This window comes from Balaenoptera musculus, chromosome 2 (assembly GCF_009873245.2).
Source record: "Balaenoptera musculus isolate JJ_BM4_2016_0621 chromosome 2, mBalMus1.pri.v3, whole genome shotgun sequence".
Lineage (NCBI taxonomy): Eukaryota > Metazoa > Chordata > Mammalia > Artiodactyla > Balaenopteridae > Balaenoptera > Balaenoptera musculus.
The window spans coordinates 54407311-54422385 of record NC_045786.1 but is presented as its reverse complement, the minus strand read 5'-3'; the positions used below and the strand labels follow the sequence as shown (position 1 = coordinate 54422385).

Genomic DNA, 15075 nt, shown 5'->3' with positions numbered 1-15075 from the left:
AAAAGCCAGATTTTAACATCATAGGGACTCAAGAGGTATGGCAATATAAAGAGAGGCAATTTAGCCAAGATGAATCACAAAGGATGACTAGGAACTGACAACACAAAGGGTGGGAAGACTGGTTGAGATAAGAGGGAAATGAGTGAGTGAAGGCAGAAGAGCCTAAGAACATGGTCTTATGACAACTGGAAGCAGTTCAACAGTAAAAAGTTCAAAGAAGAACTCAAAAAATATGAAGAGGCAGGGAGAAGCCAAATTATGGGAGACTTTATAAGACATGATAAGAAATTCAGATTTTACCCAGCAGAGGAGTAATCTTACAAAGGCTAATAACTTTCTCCACATAAAAATGCATGCACGTGTACTCCATCTGGCAAAAAGTTTCAGAATGTTCACACACTATTCATAAACCACTAGATAAGAACACTTGCAGCAGGAGTCACTAAAGGGTTTTAAGCAGGTCAGTGACTAAGTCAAATCTGCCTTTATGGTAATTCCATTTTCGAAACTGGGACCAAAGTTGGCAAAACTGGAAGCAGGCAATCCAGTTAAGTGATGACTACTATTACAGACCAGGCAAAGAATGAGGAAGTAGCAGGAAAGAAGAGGAAACTGATGCAAGAAACATTTAAAAGATGCAGTATGTAGGGGCAAATGAGTGGGAACAGCTGAATACCTAGGTTTCTAAGATGGGCACCTGGGTAGAAGGTAGTGCTACAAGTTGAAATGATAACAAAAACAATAAACATTCATTAACATACAGTGAGTGGTTTTTGTACATTATGTCCTTTAATCCTCACAAATTATCCTAGGAGCGAGGATTGTAAACTATTCCCACTAACATTTCTTAAAATTTTTTTTAAGGACACATGTAAGATATAATGAATAAAATACAAAATTCAGGGGCTTCCCTGGTGGTGCAGTGGTTGAGAATCTGCCTGCCAATGCAGGGAACACGGGTTCGAGCCCTGGTCTGGGAAGATCCCACATGCCGTGGAGCAACTGGGCCCGTGAGCCACGATTACTGAGCCTGCGCGTCTGGAGCCTGTGCTCCACAACAAGCGAGGCCGCGATAGTGAGAGGCCCGCGCACCGCGATGAAGAGTGGCCCCCGCTTGCCACAACTAGAGAAAGCCCTCGCACAGAAACGAAGACCCAACACTGCCAAAAGTAAATAAATAAATAAATTTAAACTGCTCTGCAACATACTAATTAAGTCTGGGACCCGATTCTCAGATTTAAAAAAAAAAAACAAAATTCACATTGATTCTAAAAACTGCTTCATTGGAGTACTTCAACAAAATAGCAGAATTTTGCTCATTCTGCCTTCTGAGAAGACTCAGTCAGAGGCAGTTCATCTATTCATCCATCCCTACCATGAACCAGGAGCATGCTTCCTTGTATTTAAAACAGAATATATAGGTTTATACAATACTTTGTGGTAGAAAAGTGGACAGACTATGACTCATGTCACTTCTATGCCTAACACCTTTCATTAGTTCCTATGTCTATCAGGAGAAAACCAGGGACTTTTCAGTAGTGTCAAGGCCTTTCACTATATGGTTCTAGCTTTCTAATTCCAACTACATTTTTTGCCACTTCTCCCGTCTCTTAACTCTGTATTCCAGCATAACAGTTCAGAGGATTTGTTCTGCTGTCTTCCTTGGCTCCAGGTCTTAAAAAAGTTTTTCTTCCTGCCTAGAATACTATGATCTCTACATTTATAACTAATCATCCTCAAAGATTCAGCTTAGCTATCATTTCCAGGATCACGACTGCTGCTCCCACAGTAACCTGTACCTACTCTCAGTACACCTTATAATAACTGCCTATTAATTACATGGTAAGCTCCCTGAGACACATGATCCAATAATTTATTTATTAATAAATTAATAAATAACCTAGTGAATTTCAGAGCCTCAATGAGGAGTCTTCAATTTCTCTCCTGATATTGTCTAGATAACAGTGTCAATTAACTCTATCTTTTTCTAGTACTTAACCATAAAGGGAAACAGATGTCAGGATACCTCCCACTTTCTTAGGTATATCAGATGCACACAAAAGAATATGCAAAGGCTCAGTCTGAAGAAGAAGAACGTGCTATCTCAGAACCCATAGGAGAGAAACCTGAAAACAGAAGAGCTATCTTTATTTGGTTGAAGAGATTTGTATCTTTTACTTCAGAATGTATTTCAAGATGTTATTTAATCCATAAATGTTTTTATACACATGTAAGTATATTTGAGTTGGAAGTTGTATAGAAATATTTTCTCCCACTCCATATTGAAAACAGCATCCAAGCTATATCTCAACTTCTGATTTCTGGTTCCACAAGTAAGGAGCTAGGAAGTCACTTCTCCAATCCAATAACAAGTAAAAAGCTAAAGAGACTAAAAAATCCACAACTCTTCTTGAATCCCTAGGGAGGGAGAACATAAACTGCAAACTGTTGTCCCTAATACTGAAGAGACAGGCAAATACAGGGAGTCACAGTTTTACTGAAGCAGAGATCCACAAGCAGGAACCTGTGACAGGACAGGAGACTGAGCATAGGTAAGTCTAGAGTTAAAAACTCTAAGGGGGGCCAGTCACAGGGGAGCCCCCACAGTTCTTATGAGACTTACCCCAAGAAGCTCAAGCAGGTTCTCAAAGCAAGTACTGGGGAAAATCCCCTCATGCTTCCAGCAGGGGGAGGAGGAAAGGAACCATTTTGAGACACACCAGAGCCCTCTATTCTTCTTACCAAGGCCTGTCCTCAGGCAAACTAGTTTACCAGAGCCTACCCTGATGGGATATTATCAAATGCTTCCTTTCCCCTTACATCTCACTATCACATTACTAAAGCCCTATTTATAGCAATTCCTTTACTTGGGAAATCATGTCCAGCTATTAAGAAAAAATTACAAAGCATACTAAAAGGCAAAAAAAACTATTTGTAACCACAGAGCAAGCATAAGAACTAGAAATGGCAGGGATGTTGGAATCAACACACCAGAAATTTAAACCAACTAAGAGCTAGTTAATATATAATTTACTAGCTTTAATGAATAAAGTGGACAGCATGTAGGAACAGATGAACAATGTAAACAGAGAGATGGATATCCTAAGAACTAAAACAAACAAACCTAGAGATCAAAAACATTGAAACAGAATTTAAAAATGTCTTTTATGGGCTTAATAGTAGACTGGAAACAACTTTTCTCAGTAGACTGAGAAAAGACTCTCTGAACTTGAAGATATATCAATAGAATCACCGAAAACTGAAAAGCAAAGAGAGCAAAGACTAACAAACACAAAACTGACTATCTAAGGACTGTGGGACAACTATAAAAAATGTAACATACACATATAGGGGATACCAGAAAAAGAAGAGAAAGAACTATCAGAAATACTTGAAACAATGACTGGGAATGTCCCCAAATTAATATCAGACACAAACAACAGATCCAGGAAGCTCAGAAAACACCAAGCAGGATAAATGCCCCCCCAAAAACCCTACACTTAGGCATATCATTTTCAGACTATAGATAATCAAAGGTAAAGAAAAAATTCTGAAAGAAGCCAGAGGAGGAAAACTCCTTACCTACAGCAGATCAAAAGTAAGAATTACATCTGACTTCTCCTCAGAAACTATGAAAGGAGAGTGAAATGAAATATTTAGAGTATTAAGGGGAAAAAAACACCAACTTAGAATTCTGTACCCTGTGAAATTCTTCTTCAAAAGTGAGGAAGAAATAAAGACTCAGACAGATAAAAATTCAGGGAATTTGTTGTCAGTAGACCAGCCTTCTTGTTAAAAGAAGTTCTCTAGAGAGAAGGAAAATGATACAGATCAGAACCTCAAATTTACATAAAGGAAGAGCACTGAAAAAGAAATAAGTGGAAAGTAAAGAAAACCTTTTATTTTTCTTAATCTTAACTGACCTATCAGGTAACAGTTTGTTCAAAATAATACCATTATGTATTTGGTTACGAATACTTATGTGTGTGTACATATACGAGTGTGTACATATATGCTCATACATGTGTATATATACGCTTATATATGTATATATGTGTATATATGCTATTATCCAAGTGAAATGTATGACAGCAATGATACAAAGAATAGGAGGGAGGAATTAGGGTTATTTTGTTATTACAAGGTACTCACACTCCCTGTGATGTGATATAGCATTATTTGAAAGTGGACTAAGATTAGATGTAAATGCAAACTCTATGACATCCACTGAAAAAAGTAAAAATGTAGGATAACTGATATGCTAACAAAGGAGAGAAAATGGAATCATATAATATATGCTCAAGTAAAAACCACAAAAGGCAGAAAAAGAACAGAAGACAAAAATAGGAACAAAAAACAAGGGCAACAAATAGAAAATAGTAACAAACATGTTAGATATTAAACCAACTGTATCAATAATCAGTTTAAACATTAACGGTCTAAATGCACCAATTAAAAGAGATGTCAGAGTGGATCAAAAAATAAGATCCAACTATATGTTGTCTATACTTTAAGTATAAAGACACATATAAATTTAAAAAGATAGAAAAAACATATACCATGCTAACGATAATCAAAAGAAAGCAGGAGTAGCTATATTAACTTCAGCCAGAGGGCTTCCCTGGTGGCACAGTGGTTAAGAATCCACCTGCCAATGCAGGGGACACGGGCTCAATTCCTGGTCCAGGAAGATCCCACATGCTGCAGAGCCACTAAGCCCGTGTGCCACAACTACTGAGCCTGTGCTCTAGAGCCCACAAGCCACAACTACTGAGCCCATGTGCCGCAACTACTGAAGCCCGCGCGCCTAGAACCTGTGCTCTGCAACAAGAGATGCCACCACAATGAGAAGACTGCGCACTGCAACAAAGAGCAGCCCCCGCTCGCTGCAACTAGAGAAAAGACCATACACAGCAACAAAGACCCAATGCAGCCAAAAATAAAATAAAATAAAATAAATAATTTCAGCCAGAGCAGATTTCAAAGCAAAGTAGTTATCAGGGTTAAAAAAAGGGCATTACATAATGAGAAATGGGTCAGTTCTCCAAGAAGATATTATAATCCTTCATGTGTATGCACCTAACAACAGAGCATCAAATTACATGAGGTAAAAAGTGATAGAACTGCAAGGAAAACCAGAATAATCCACTACCATAGTTGGAGACTTCAATACCTCTCTATCAGGAATGGGCAGATCTAGCAGGCAGAAAATCATTAAGTACACAGATGAACTCAATAGCACCATCAATCAACAGGATATAATCGACATCTCTGGACTACTTCATCCAACAACAGATTACACATTCTTCTCAAACTCCAATGGAACATTCACCAAGAGAGACCACATTCTGGGCCAAAAAACACACCTTAACACATTTAAAAGAACAGAAATCATACAATGTCTACATTCAGACTACAATGGAATTAAACTAGAAATAAGTAACAGAAATATAACTGGAAAATCTCAAAATACATGGAGATTAAACAACACATTTCTAAGTAACACAAGTCAAAGAAAAAACTCACAAGAGAAACTAAAAAATATTTTGAAATAAACACAACTTATCAAAATTTGTGAGATGCAGTGAAAGCAGTGCTTTAGAGGGAACTCATAACATTGAATGCATTTATTAGAAAAGAAGATCTTAAAAAAAAAAAATCAATCATCTAAGCTCCCACCTTAGTAAACTAGAAAAAAGAGCAAATTAAATCCAAAGTAAGCAGAAGAAATAATAAAAATTAGAGCAGAAATCAATGAAATTGAAAAAAGTAAATCCACAGAGAAAAATCAAAATCAAAAGCTGGTTCTTTGAAAAGATCAATAGTAAAACTGGTAATTCTCTAACCAGGCTAATTAAGGAAAAGAGAAGGCACACAAATTATTAACATCAGAAATGAAAGAGGGCACACTGTTACAAATCACATGGACATTAAAAAAACAATAAAGGAATACTATGAACAATTCTATGCCCACAAATTTGATAACCTAGATGCAATGGACCAATTCCTTGAAAGACACAATCTGCCAAAACTCACAAGAAGAAATAGACAACCTGACTAGGCCTATATCTATTAAAGATATTAAATCAATTAAAAAATAACCTTCCAAAACAGAAAGCACCAACAGCAGAAGGGTTTAACAAAAATTTAAGGAAGAAACTATACCAATTCTCTAAAATCTCTTTCAGAGGACACAAGTTATATCACCATAGTCCATTCTGATAAAAGGCTTACTTCTCCTATGATATAATGCATGTACAGTACTGAGCACAATGGCTTGTCATATGGTAAGTACTCAAGAAGATGTTATTACCCAAGTTCTGTAGGCTGTGTACATATATATCAGTTTATTTGTATTTAGCTGATCCCAGAAAATTCTTCCTACATTTCTACAAGGGAATTGAAAAGGTAGAAATAAACATTTTACATAATTGTAGTCATTTCACTCTTTTACATAATAAATATTTACTGACTACTGCTTGTATGCCCGGCACTCTCATTAGGCTTCCATGCTACTGATAGTATTAAATGAGCCAGACAACAAAGATATCAATATGAAACCAGTCAGATGACATTAAATCCCATGAAGATAAATACAGCACAGGAAGGGGCATAGGGAAGACAGAGCATGACCATTCTTTGAAGAAAGTTGGTCAAGGAAGGCCTCTCTGATAAGGCATCATTTAAGAGCTCTAAAGCAAGTAAGAAAGGAGGCCATGTGGATATCACAGAGAAGGGTCAGAGAAAACAGGCACAAGTCTTAAGAACACCAAAACATTAAGGGCAAGAGCATAAAGCCAGTGTAGACAAAAATGGTCAAGAGAAAATGGAAAGGTCACAGAAGTGAAAGGAAGTTCATACAGGGCCTTGTAGATCCTTTGATTTTACTCTGAGAGAGACGGGAAGCCTTTGAAAGGTCTTGAGCATAAGTAACACGGTTTAACTTCGATCTTAAAAAAGATCACTCTGGCTGCTACATAGAAAATATCTTGGTAAGGGGTAAGTACAGAAGCAGCAAGACTACTGGGAAACAACTTCATTCTTTTGGCAATTGATGGCTTTAATCAGAGTGGTTGAGGTGGAAATGGTGTTTAAAAATAAAAGTTGTTGAAGTATCAATTTATTTTAAAGGTGGAGTCAATAGGATTTGCTGATGAGCTGAGTGAGACAAAGAGAAAACAAGGATGCTTCCAAAACAAAACTTTGGATGAAATGGAAGAAAAGAAGAGTTGCCACTGATTAAAATGGCAAAAAGATTACAAGAGAAGCAGATTTGAGAGGATGAAAATCAAGAGCTCTATTTTATTTTGGACTTAAGTGTGAGAATCAGACATCCAATTATTGTATATATATGTCTACAATTCAGAAGGTAAGTCAGAGTTGGAGATGAAAAATATGCAAGTTGTCACAGTATATATGGTAAAGTTCTTACCTAGAGAGAATAGATAATGATGGCCTGAGAACTAGGTCCTTGGTCATTCCAACATTTAGAAAAAATAGGCTTTCCAAACACTGAACCATAAATCACTTGATACATTTACCCTTGGTTCCATTTACTGTATTAGTTATATACCTGAAAACATAGCCTAAGTGTTAGAGATAGGGTTGGGGAGTAACTACCAAAGATAAGAAATCTGAAGTTACTAGAAACTGCTTTGAAAACATTAAGAAAATTAAAGAGTCTAAATTAATATGTGCAAAAAGACTACTACATGGTATATATAAATTTAAACCAAATCCAAGTACATAATACATATAATTGAATAAAAAGATCTGGGTTATTGTGTTAGTTCTATTTCTAGGCTAAACTATAAATTAGCATGCAGCTCTTAAAAACTTTTACTATGTTTTTCTGCACTCTAGGAAATGGGTGACACTAGGAATTCCTAAAAGCAAACAGGCATATTCTTTAATTTTATATAAATTACTATTTTAAATGTACTCAAGGTGTTCCCTAGCTAAAGGATGTCAAATGCAAATGCATCTCAAAGTGCTAAAAAAAAATCATGCTTTAATAAATTTAAGATGTTGCCATTAATAAAACACACTAGCTAATTCTTAGGTAAAAACAAGACTCCTTCATCACCTATTTTGTAATTCAATACCCACAAGATTAAGGTAGAACAAATCTTACTAAATTACTGCCTGGTTACAATTTCTACAGGTACAGGAATTTGAGAAACTGTATCAACCTCACATTCTTGCCATCCTTGGTTTTTACTACAAAATGCAAGCCTCCATCTTTCCTTTTCCATTCTTTACTCTTGATTTATCCATCTAACCTCCTCCACCAAGATTTCTAGAAATACATTTATGATATAGGCTGTCACCTATCTTCAACTGCTTTATATAATGGTTCCTCAATCTCTTAGCTTTCACTAAAACCTGATTTACCCCCAAAGGCTTTTCTTATGTTGCAACCTTTTTAGGTGAGGGTTCCATAGACAACTCAAACCCCTAAGTGCACCATTATTATTCTAACTGCTTATATTAAAAATAATGCCCATCCCCCCAAACAAAACAAAGCACAGCACAAACACAACTTATTCTTTGAAACTCACGTTATCTACCTGAAATCCTTCTTCCTTCCCTCTCTGGTCTGGTAAATTATACCCATATACTAAAGGCTCTACTTTTCCCGAGTTATATTGCTGGCATTGTGACTTCCATGTCTGTGTGCATGATCTATCCCAACACTCTAGCCCCCAAAATATTTGACTTTCTTAACTTGAGGGTCCCTCACCTCCTCTCAATTTCAGCCAATCACTACCTTAGGCTCTGATCATTATCATCTATCCTTGTAAGAGTTTCACTTATACTGAACAATCTCTTTGACCCATCAGGCTTTTTGTAACCAACCCAACATCTTCACCTGGCATCACAACCTTTCCAACAGTGGCCATCGCCAATGACATATAAGTTCAACTACTCCAATGTTAACACTCTACACACATGCCACTTCCCATATGCTCTAATAGCCAACCCTGAAATAGCATGCATCTTCTTCTAGCTATTAAAGAAAAGTCTTTAAACTGCAAGTATGCAGTAAGCTAACCTTAGCTGGCCACTCAGTAGCATGAGACTCTCAATAATATTTGGTCCACTTCTTCACCCATTTCCCCCAATAACTTTCCAAGTTTTCAGTCTTCTCAAATCCCCTAACCAAACTCCATGTTCCACAAGAACTACTTGAAAATGTTTCTTAAAAAGTTACATAGTCAGGACTTCCCTGGTTGCTCAGTGGTTAAAAATCCTCCTGCCAATGCAGGGGACATGGGTTCAACCCCTGGTCCAGGAAGATCCCACATGCTGCGGAACAACTAAGCCCATGTGCCACAACTACTGAGCCTGCCCTCTAGAGCCCATAAGCCACAACTACTGAGCCCGCATGCCACAACTACTGAAGCCCACGTGCCTAGAGCCCGTGCTCTGCAACAAGAGAAGCCACCGCAATGCAAAGCCCGCGCACAGCAATGAAGAGTAGCCCCTGCTCGCCGCAACTAGAGAAAGCCCGCACGCAGCAACGAAGACCCAACACAGCCATAAATAGATAAATGGATAGACTGATAAATTTATTACAAAAAAAAAGTTACAGGGTCACAAAACTACCAAGAAATATCACCTTACTCCCATTAGGATGGCTACTATGAAAAAAACAGATAATTACAAATGTTGATGAGAATGTGGAGAAATTATAACCTTTGTGCATTATTAGGTCAGAATGCTAATTTGGTGCAGTCACTGTAGAAAACAGTACAGAGGTTCCTCAGAAAATTAAAAATAGGACTACCATATGATCCAGCAATCCCACTTCTGGGTATATACCCAAAGAAATAAAAGTAGGGTCTCAAAGAGGTATTTGTACATTGCAGCATTATTCACAATAGCTAAAACATAAGCAACCTGTGTCCATCAACAGATGAATGGATAAACAAAATATGTTACATACATACAACAGATTATTCAGCCTTAAAAAGGAAGAAAATTCTGACATGCTACAACAGGGATGAACCTTGACATCATGCTACGTAAGTAAAATAAGCCAATCACAAAAAGACAAATATTGTGGGCGCTCAGAGTATATGAGGTAGAGTCGTTAAAATCATAAAGACAGAAAGTAGAATGGTGGTTGCCAGGGGCTAGGGAGAAGGGTGAATGGGGAGTGATTGTTTAACAGGTACAGTTTCAGTTTTGCAAGATGAAAAGAGTTATGGAGATGATGGTGGCAATGACTGCGCAACAATATGGATGTACTTAATACCACTAAATTGTATACTTAAAAACAGTAAAGGGCTTCCCTGGTGGCGCAGTGGTTGAGTATCTGCCTGCTAATGCATGGGACACGGGTTCGCGCCCTGGTCTGGGAAGATCCCACATGCCACGGAGCGGCTGGGCCCGTGAGCCACAGTTACTGAGCCTGCGCGTCGGGAGCCTGTGCTCCGCAACAAGAGAGGCCACGATAGTGAGGGGCCCGCGCACCGCGATGAAGAGTGGCCCCGCTTGCTGCAACTAGAGAAAGCCCTAGCACAGAAACGAAGACCCAACATAGCAATCAATCAATCAATCAATCAATCTTTAAAAAAAAAAAAAAACAGTAAAGATGGTAAATTTTGTTATGTGTATTTTACCACAAAAAAAATTTTTTTAAAGGTTACATGGACACATAAATTTGAGAAATACATTTTATAGCCCCTTCTTGGAGATGCACAATGTACATCAGCATTTTAAAGGATTTCCACTATTTTCGGTAAAGAAATCTGCTGTTTAAGTCTGCATGCCCCAAGTTTAATCCACAACCACTTTTTCAAGAAGCACACAGTGGTGTAGCTGACCTAATTTACTAAGAAAATTGACAGTTCAGACACAAATGACTCTGACTTCCCCATTCTTACCTACCAACACATTTAACATCACATATGCATTTTTACTTCCTTCTTCTAGTTTCGTAAGATGAGGGTCTTTGCTCTTATTCAAGAGAAATCCCTACACCTATATTCTTCATTCCAACCCTTACTATCTTAAAAACCTTGCTTCAACAATTACCACTTCTCATATTATCTTGAACTTCTTATATTCTCACAACTAATCACTGAAGTCTTACCTACTTCACCTTCCATTTTTCTTTCATCCAGAAAACTTTATCTTGAATTCCTAATATACCACTGCCCTTATTTAGGCCCTCATTGACTGAAGCCCTGGTCAACGAACCACCACATGATTTCTCCTCAATCCTGCTTCCCTGTTGGCAAAGTTATTAAAAATATACACCTAACAAGGTTACTACCCCTACTTAGCAAATTCTTTACTGACTCCCAAATACCTGTGAGAGACAGGCCAAGGTCCTTTACATAGCATGCAAGCACCTAGTCCTTTCTTTCAAGTCTCATCTCCTTCAATTTCCTACCTTTCAGTCAGTCTATGATCTAAGAATCCTCAACTGCCTACTGTTCCCTACATTCACTATGCTGCTCTGTAACTCTGCTCCTGCTTCTGCCTAGAATGTGCTACCTAACTCCCAGTCACACTTCAAGACTTAACTTAGCCTTCCCTGATCACTCCTATTTCCCTGCCATCTGGATTAGGTCCCTATTGCATCAGGGTACTTGAGTACCCTGGTACTTCTTTATGTTCATGTTCCATCCTGGGTATCCTTCTACCACAATGATTGAAATGATTTGCTTCTGGGTCTTTCACACTGAGTAGACTAAATTTCTGTAGGTTAGGAACTAATCTTATGCATCTCTGTATCCACAACACAGCACCCAATATCTTATACACAGCAGGCACTTAATAAATGATTGTTAAGCTGAACTCTTTCCCCAAAACTGCTAGGTGAGCAAAAATATATAAGAATCCAGGGGCATGCAATTATCTATCCAGAAGCAGTAATCTAGTAGCATGTTACCAAGATTTAGAGAGGTATTTATTTGGTAGGGAAAATATTAGACATGCGTATTCCTATCTTCCAATTTACTTTTTAAAGCATTATACTCTCTTTAACTGGAAATTATTTTCAAATTATGTGATACCATTTAAAGCAATCTAGGGCAACTTAAAAGACACCACAGCCTCAACCAAGTTATACTTACATTCGGCTAGCTTCAATGTCGTCAGACTGAGGTTCTCCTGATGATCTGTAAAATGCAATTCAGGAAAGTTAAGCAAAATATTCCACATTTCAAAAAGGGGCAAACATTTTATTTTGGAAGACAAATTTGAAAACAAGATTTAATGGTTAACAGTTTTAAAAGTTCAACATGAGAAAAAAGTGATCAAATCAGATTGCCATACAACACATTTACTGTAAGGGCTAGACTAATAAAAACTCAGTTTTTCTTTTTTTTTAAGGAAAGGAAACTGTAAACACTATATTTAGATACCAACATACAAACCAGTGTAATAAATCATAATTATTCACAAAGTCAAATATTTATAATAAAAACCCACAACTATGAAACCTTCTACAGCCAAGTATTGGTTATCCACACAATATCAAAAGTATTCACTGGTATTAACAGTCCCAAGCTTTAGATGAGGGATCAGCAAACTACTGCCTGGGATGACAAACTAAGGCCTGGGTTGGCCGCCTATTTTTGTAAAGTTGTACTGGCACAGAATCACGCTCATGTATTTACGGCCGCTTTTACATTACAAAAGCAGAGCTAAGAAACTCTGTCGGAGACATGTGGCACACAAAGCCTAAAATATTTATTACCTAGCCCTTTAAGAAAAAGTTTGCCAACCTCTGCTGTAGATAATTCAAATTTCAATCTAATACCCTTATGAATTTTGAGACATTTAAGTCTGTTTTACCATTCTGACCATGATTACCTTATTTCAACAATCAAAGTAGCTTTCCCTGAAAATACACTGACAGGATGTACTACCTGTCAAAATTGTACCATCCTAGGGTATTAAAATTTTGCTGTGGATAACTGTGAATTGACTTCAGTTATAAATAGTTCCCAGTTATTTTCTATTTTTTCTTTTTTAATATACTGCTGCTATTTTAAGTAGAAATACTGAAAATTCTAAGACACTAAGAAGCCTTTTATTTTCATTTTGGGGCATGAACCAATTTTGCCAACCCCACCATGCTGTTAAAAATAAATTCCTGTTACTCTATTCACTTTTACAACCAGCATCAGTCAATATATATTGTATTAAGGTGAATCAACGTAATACTGATTTCTGACACTTTCAATTCACAAAACAGGTAAAATATTTTTTAGAGGTCAAAAGCTAAATTTTCAAACTGACATTACAAGGACTTGATTTGTAAATTTATCACTGACTTGAGACTTCTAATTCTAAACAACTTTTAACAAGAGAATCTTAAAATCAGAGCCACCAGAATAGAAAAGAATCTGTTTTCCATATTTCTTAGATTTTAAAAAACTCACTTCTTTATCAGACTTTCAAAATTACCCCTCACTGAGGGGTCCAAGGACAAGAATGCAAAAAATAAAAATAAAAAATAAAAAATAAATCCAGCAGCTCAAATATTTATTTTAGATCTTCTTTGCAGTATATTTACATTTTCAATTTTGCACAAAATGATATTAGAACTAAAAACTGGGGCATGCTGGAGGTGGCAGTGACTTGGCAGTGACACAAATGCAAAAATTTCACTCCACCCTCTCCCCCAGGGAGCAAGCAAATCACCTTTGTGACACACCTGGTCTCCACCAGCCTTGTGGGTAAGTACCCCAAGATTGCTTCCAAACTTGTATCTCTCAGACAGAAGAGCTAAAAAGTGATGATAACCCCATGTACCAGCTGACTCATTTTTGAAAGTGCGACCCTCCAGCATCAGATGTCATACTGTAAGGAGGCAGAGCAGGCTTGCAAAACAAAAAATAAACCTGCTGGCACTAAGGGAAGAGAGGCAGATTAGAAGCTTTCATACATGTAGGCGGCAAAACTTTTAAAATTAACAGGGAAAGAGAGAGAGGGGAAAAAATGAGGACACAATGACAGGGAAATTAAACTGCTACTGCAAAAAGGTAAGATGCAAGCAAGAGGAAAAACAAATCCAAGTCTCAGAAGCACAATTTGTAACTGCTGCAAAGTTTTGAGATTCTGAAATGGGATAGAGGTTAAATACATCAAGTGGTAACTACATTCTATTTTCCAAAGTCTATTCTCTAAACAAGAGGATATGTAAACATTAGCACCAAAATGTCATCAAATTACTGTAAATAAACTAGATCATTTAACATTAACATATATTAACGTGAGCTACCAAAAACCACTTTTAAGTCAAACCAAGTAATTTAAACCAATTCAGTCAACAAGAACAACAAAAGAATAAGGATTGAAGATTATTACCTTAAAACAATCTATCCTAGGTCTCTTAAACAGAGTTAGCATAATTGTTTTTTACTCAAAACAAAAATCGTTTTTTAATCAGAGAAAGGTGAATATACACTGAACAAATAGAAGCACCTTTTACCTTACAGTGAGCAATAAGTAATAGTACCTGCCTGAATAAATTTCTAGTCATTCTGCTTATTGTATTCTGTCTGTTTTATTCTAAATATTCTAAATAATTAGAATATTATTTATTCTAAATATTTTACTAATTTTCTAAATAATTTACTAAAGAATATCCTAAAATTAGGATCCAAACTCTCAAAATTATAAAATACCTAAGATCTAACAATAGTTTCCAAGCTTTAATTTAGCCCCTGAAGAGTCTCTTTATTCTTTACTCTCAAGTTCTTGGAAGTAAGGATCTGGTACATATTGTAATTTTACCAAATTGAGGACATATAATCAAAGGAGAAAAAAACCCAAAAAGTATTGACTTAGGTTAACCTAAAGTTCGTCAGAATAACAAATCAGAAAAGAGATTTCTATGAGGTGCAGCTTCTCTAGCCTGCAAGCCCTTCCACTGTAACTCTCTAGGAGAGACAAGTATACTATATTTATTAAAACTCTCACCACATAAGCACACTTTAAAATGCATATTAAGACTTTTTTCATAGTTTTTTTAATGTTCATAATAAAATGTTTATTTAAAAGCTTGAAATTTTTTAGAAATACTTTCCTGTTTATTCATACAGATAGGTC

General features: G+C 36.7%; 1 protein-coding gene across 4 annotated transcripts in view; it reads right to left on the bottom strand.

Moving 5' to 3' along the window:
- Positions 1-15075, bottom strand: part of UBE3A (ubiquitin protein ligase E3A) — a 91692-nt gene that overhangs the window by 46163 nt on the left and 30454 nt on the right. For 2 of the 4 annotated variants that reach the window (XM_036842719.1, XM_036842716.1), the window contains exons 4-5: positions 13679-13749; positions 12090-12134 (exon numbers count right to left, since the gene is read on the bottom strand). Coding sequence is in view for 3 of the 4 variants with exons in the window: in XM_036842716.1 (XP_036698611.1) it covers positions 12090-12091 (2 nt within the window). In the remaining variant the exon portion in view is untranslated. Of the gene's footprint in view, positions 1-12089; positions 12135-13665; positions 13750-15075 lie in introns of all 4 variants that reach the window. The other 2 variants (XM_036842718.1, XM_036842715.1) reach the window with 2 other exon arrangements.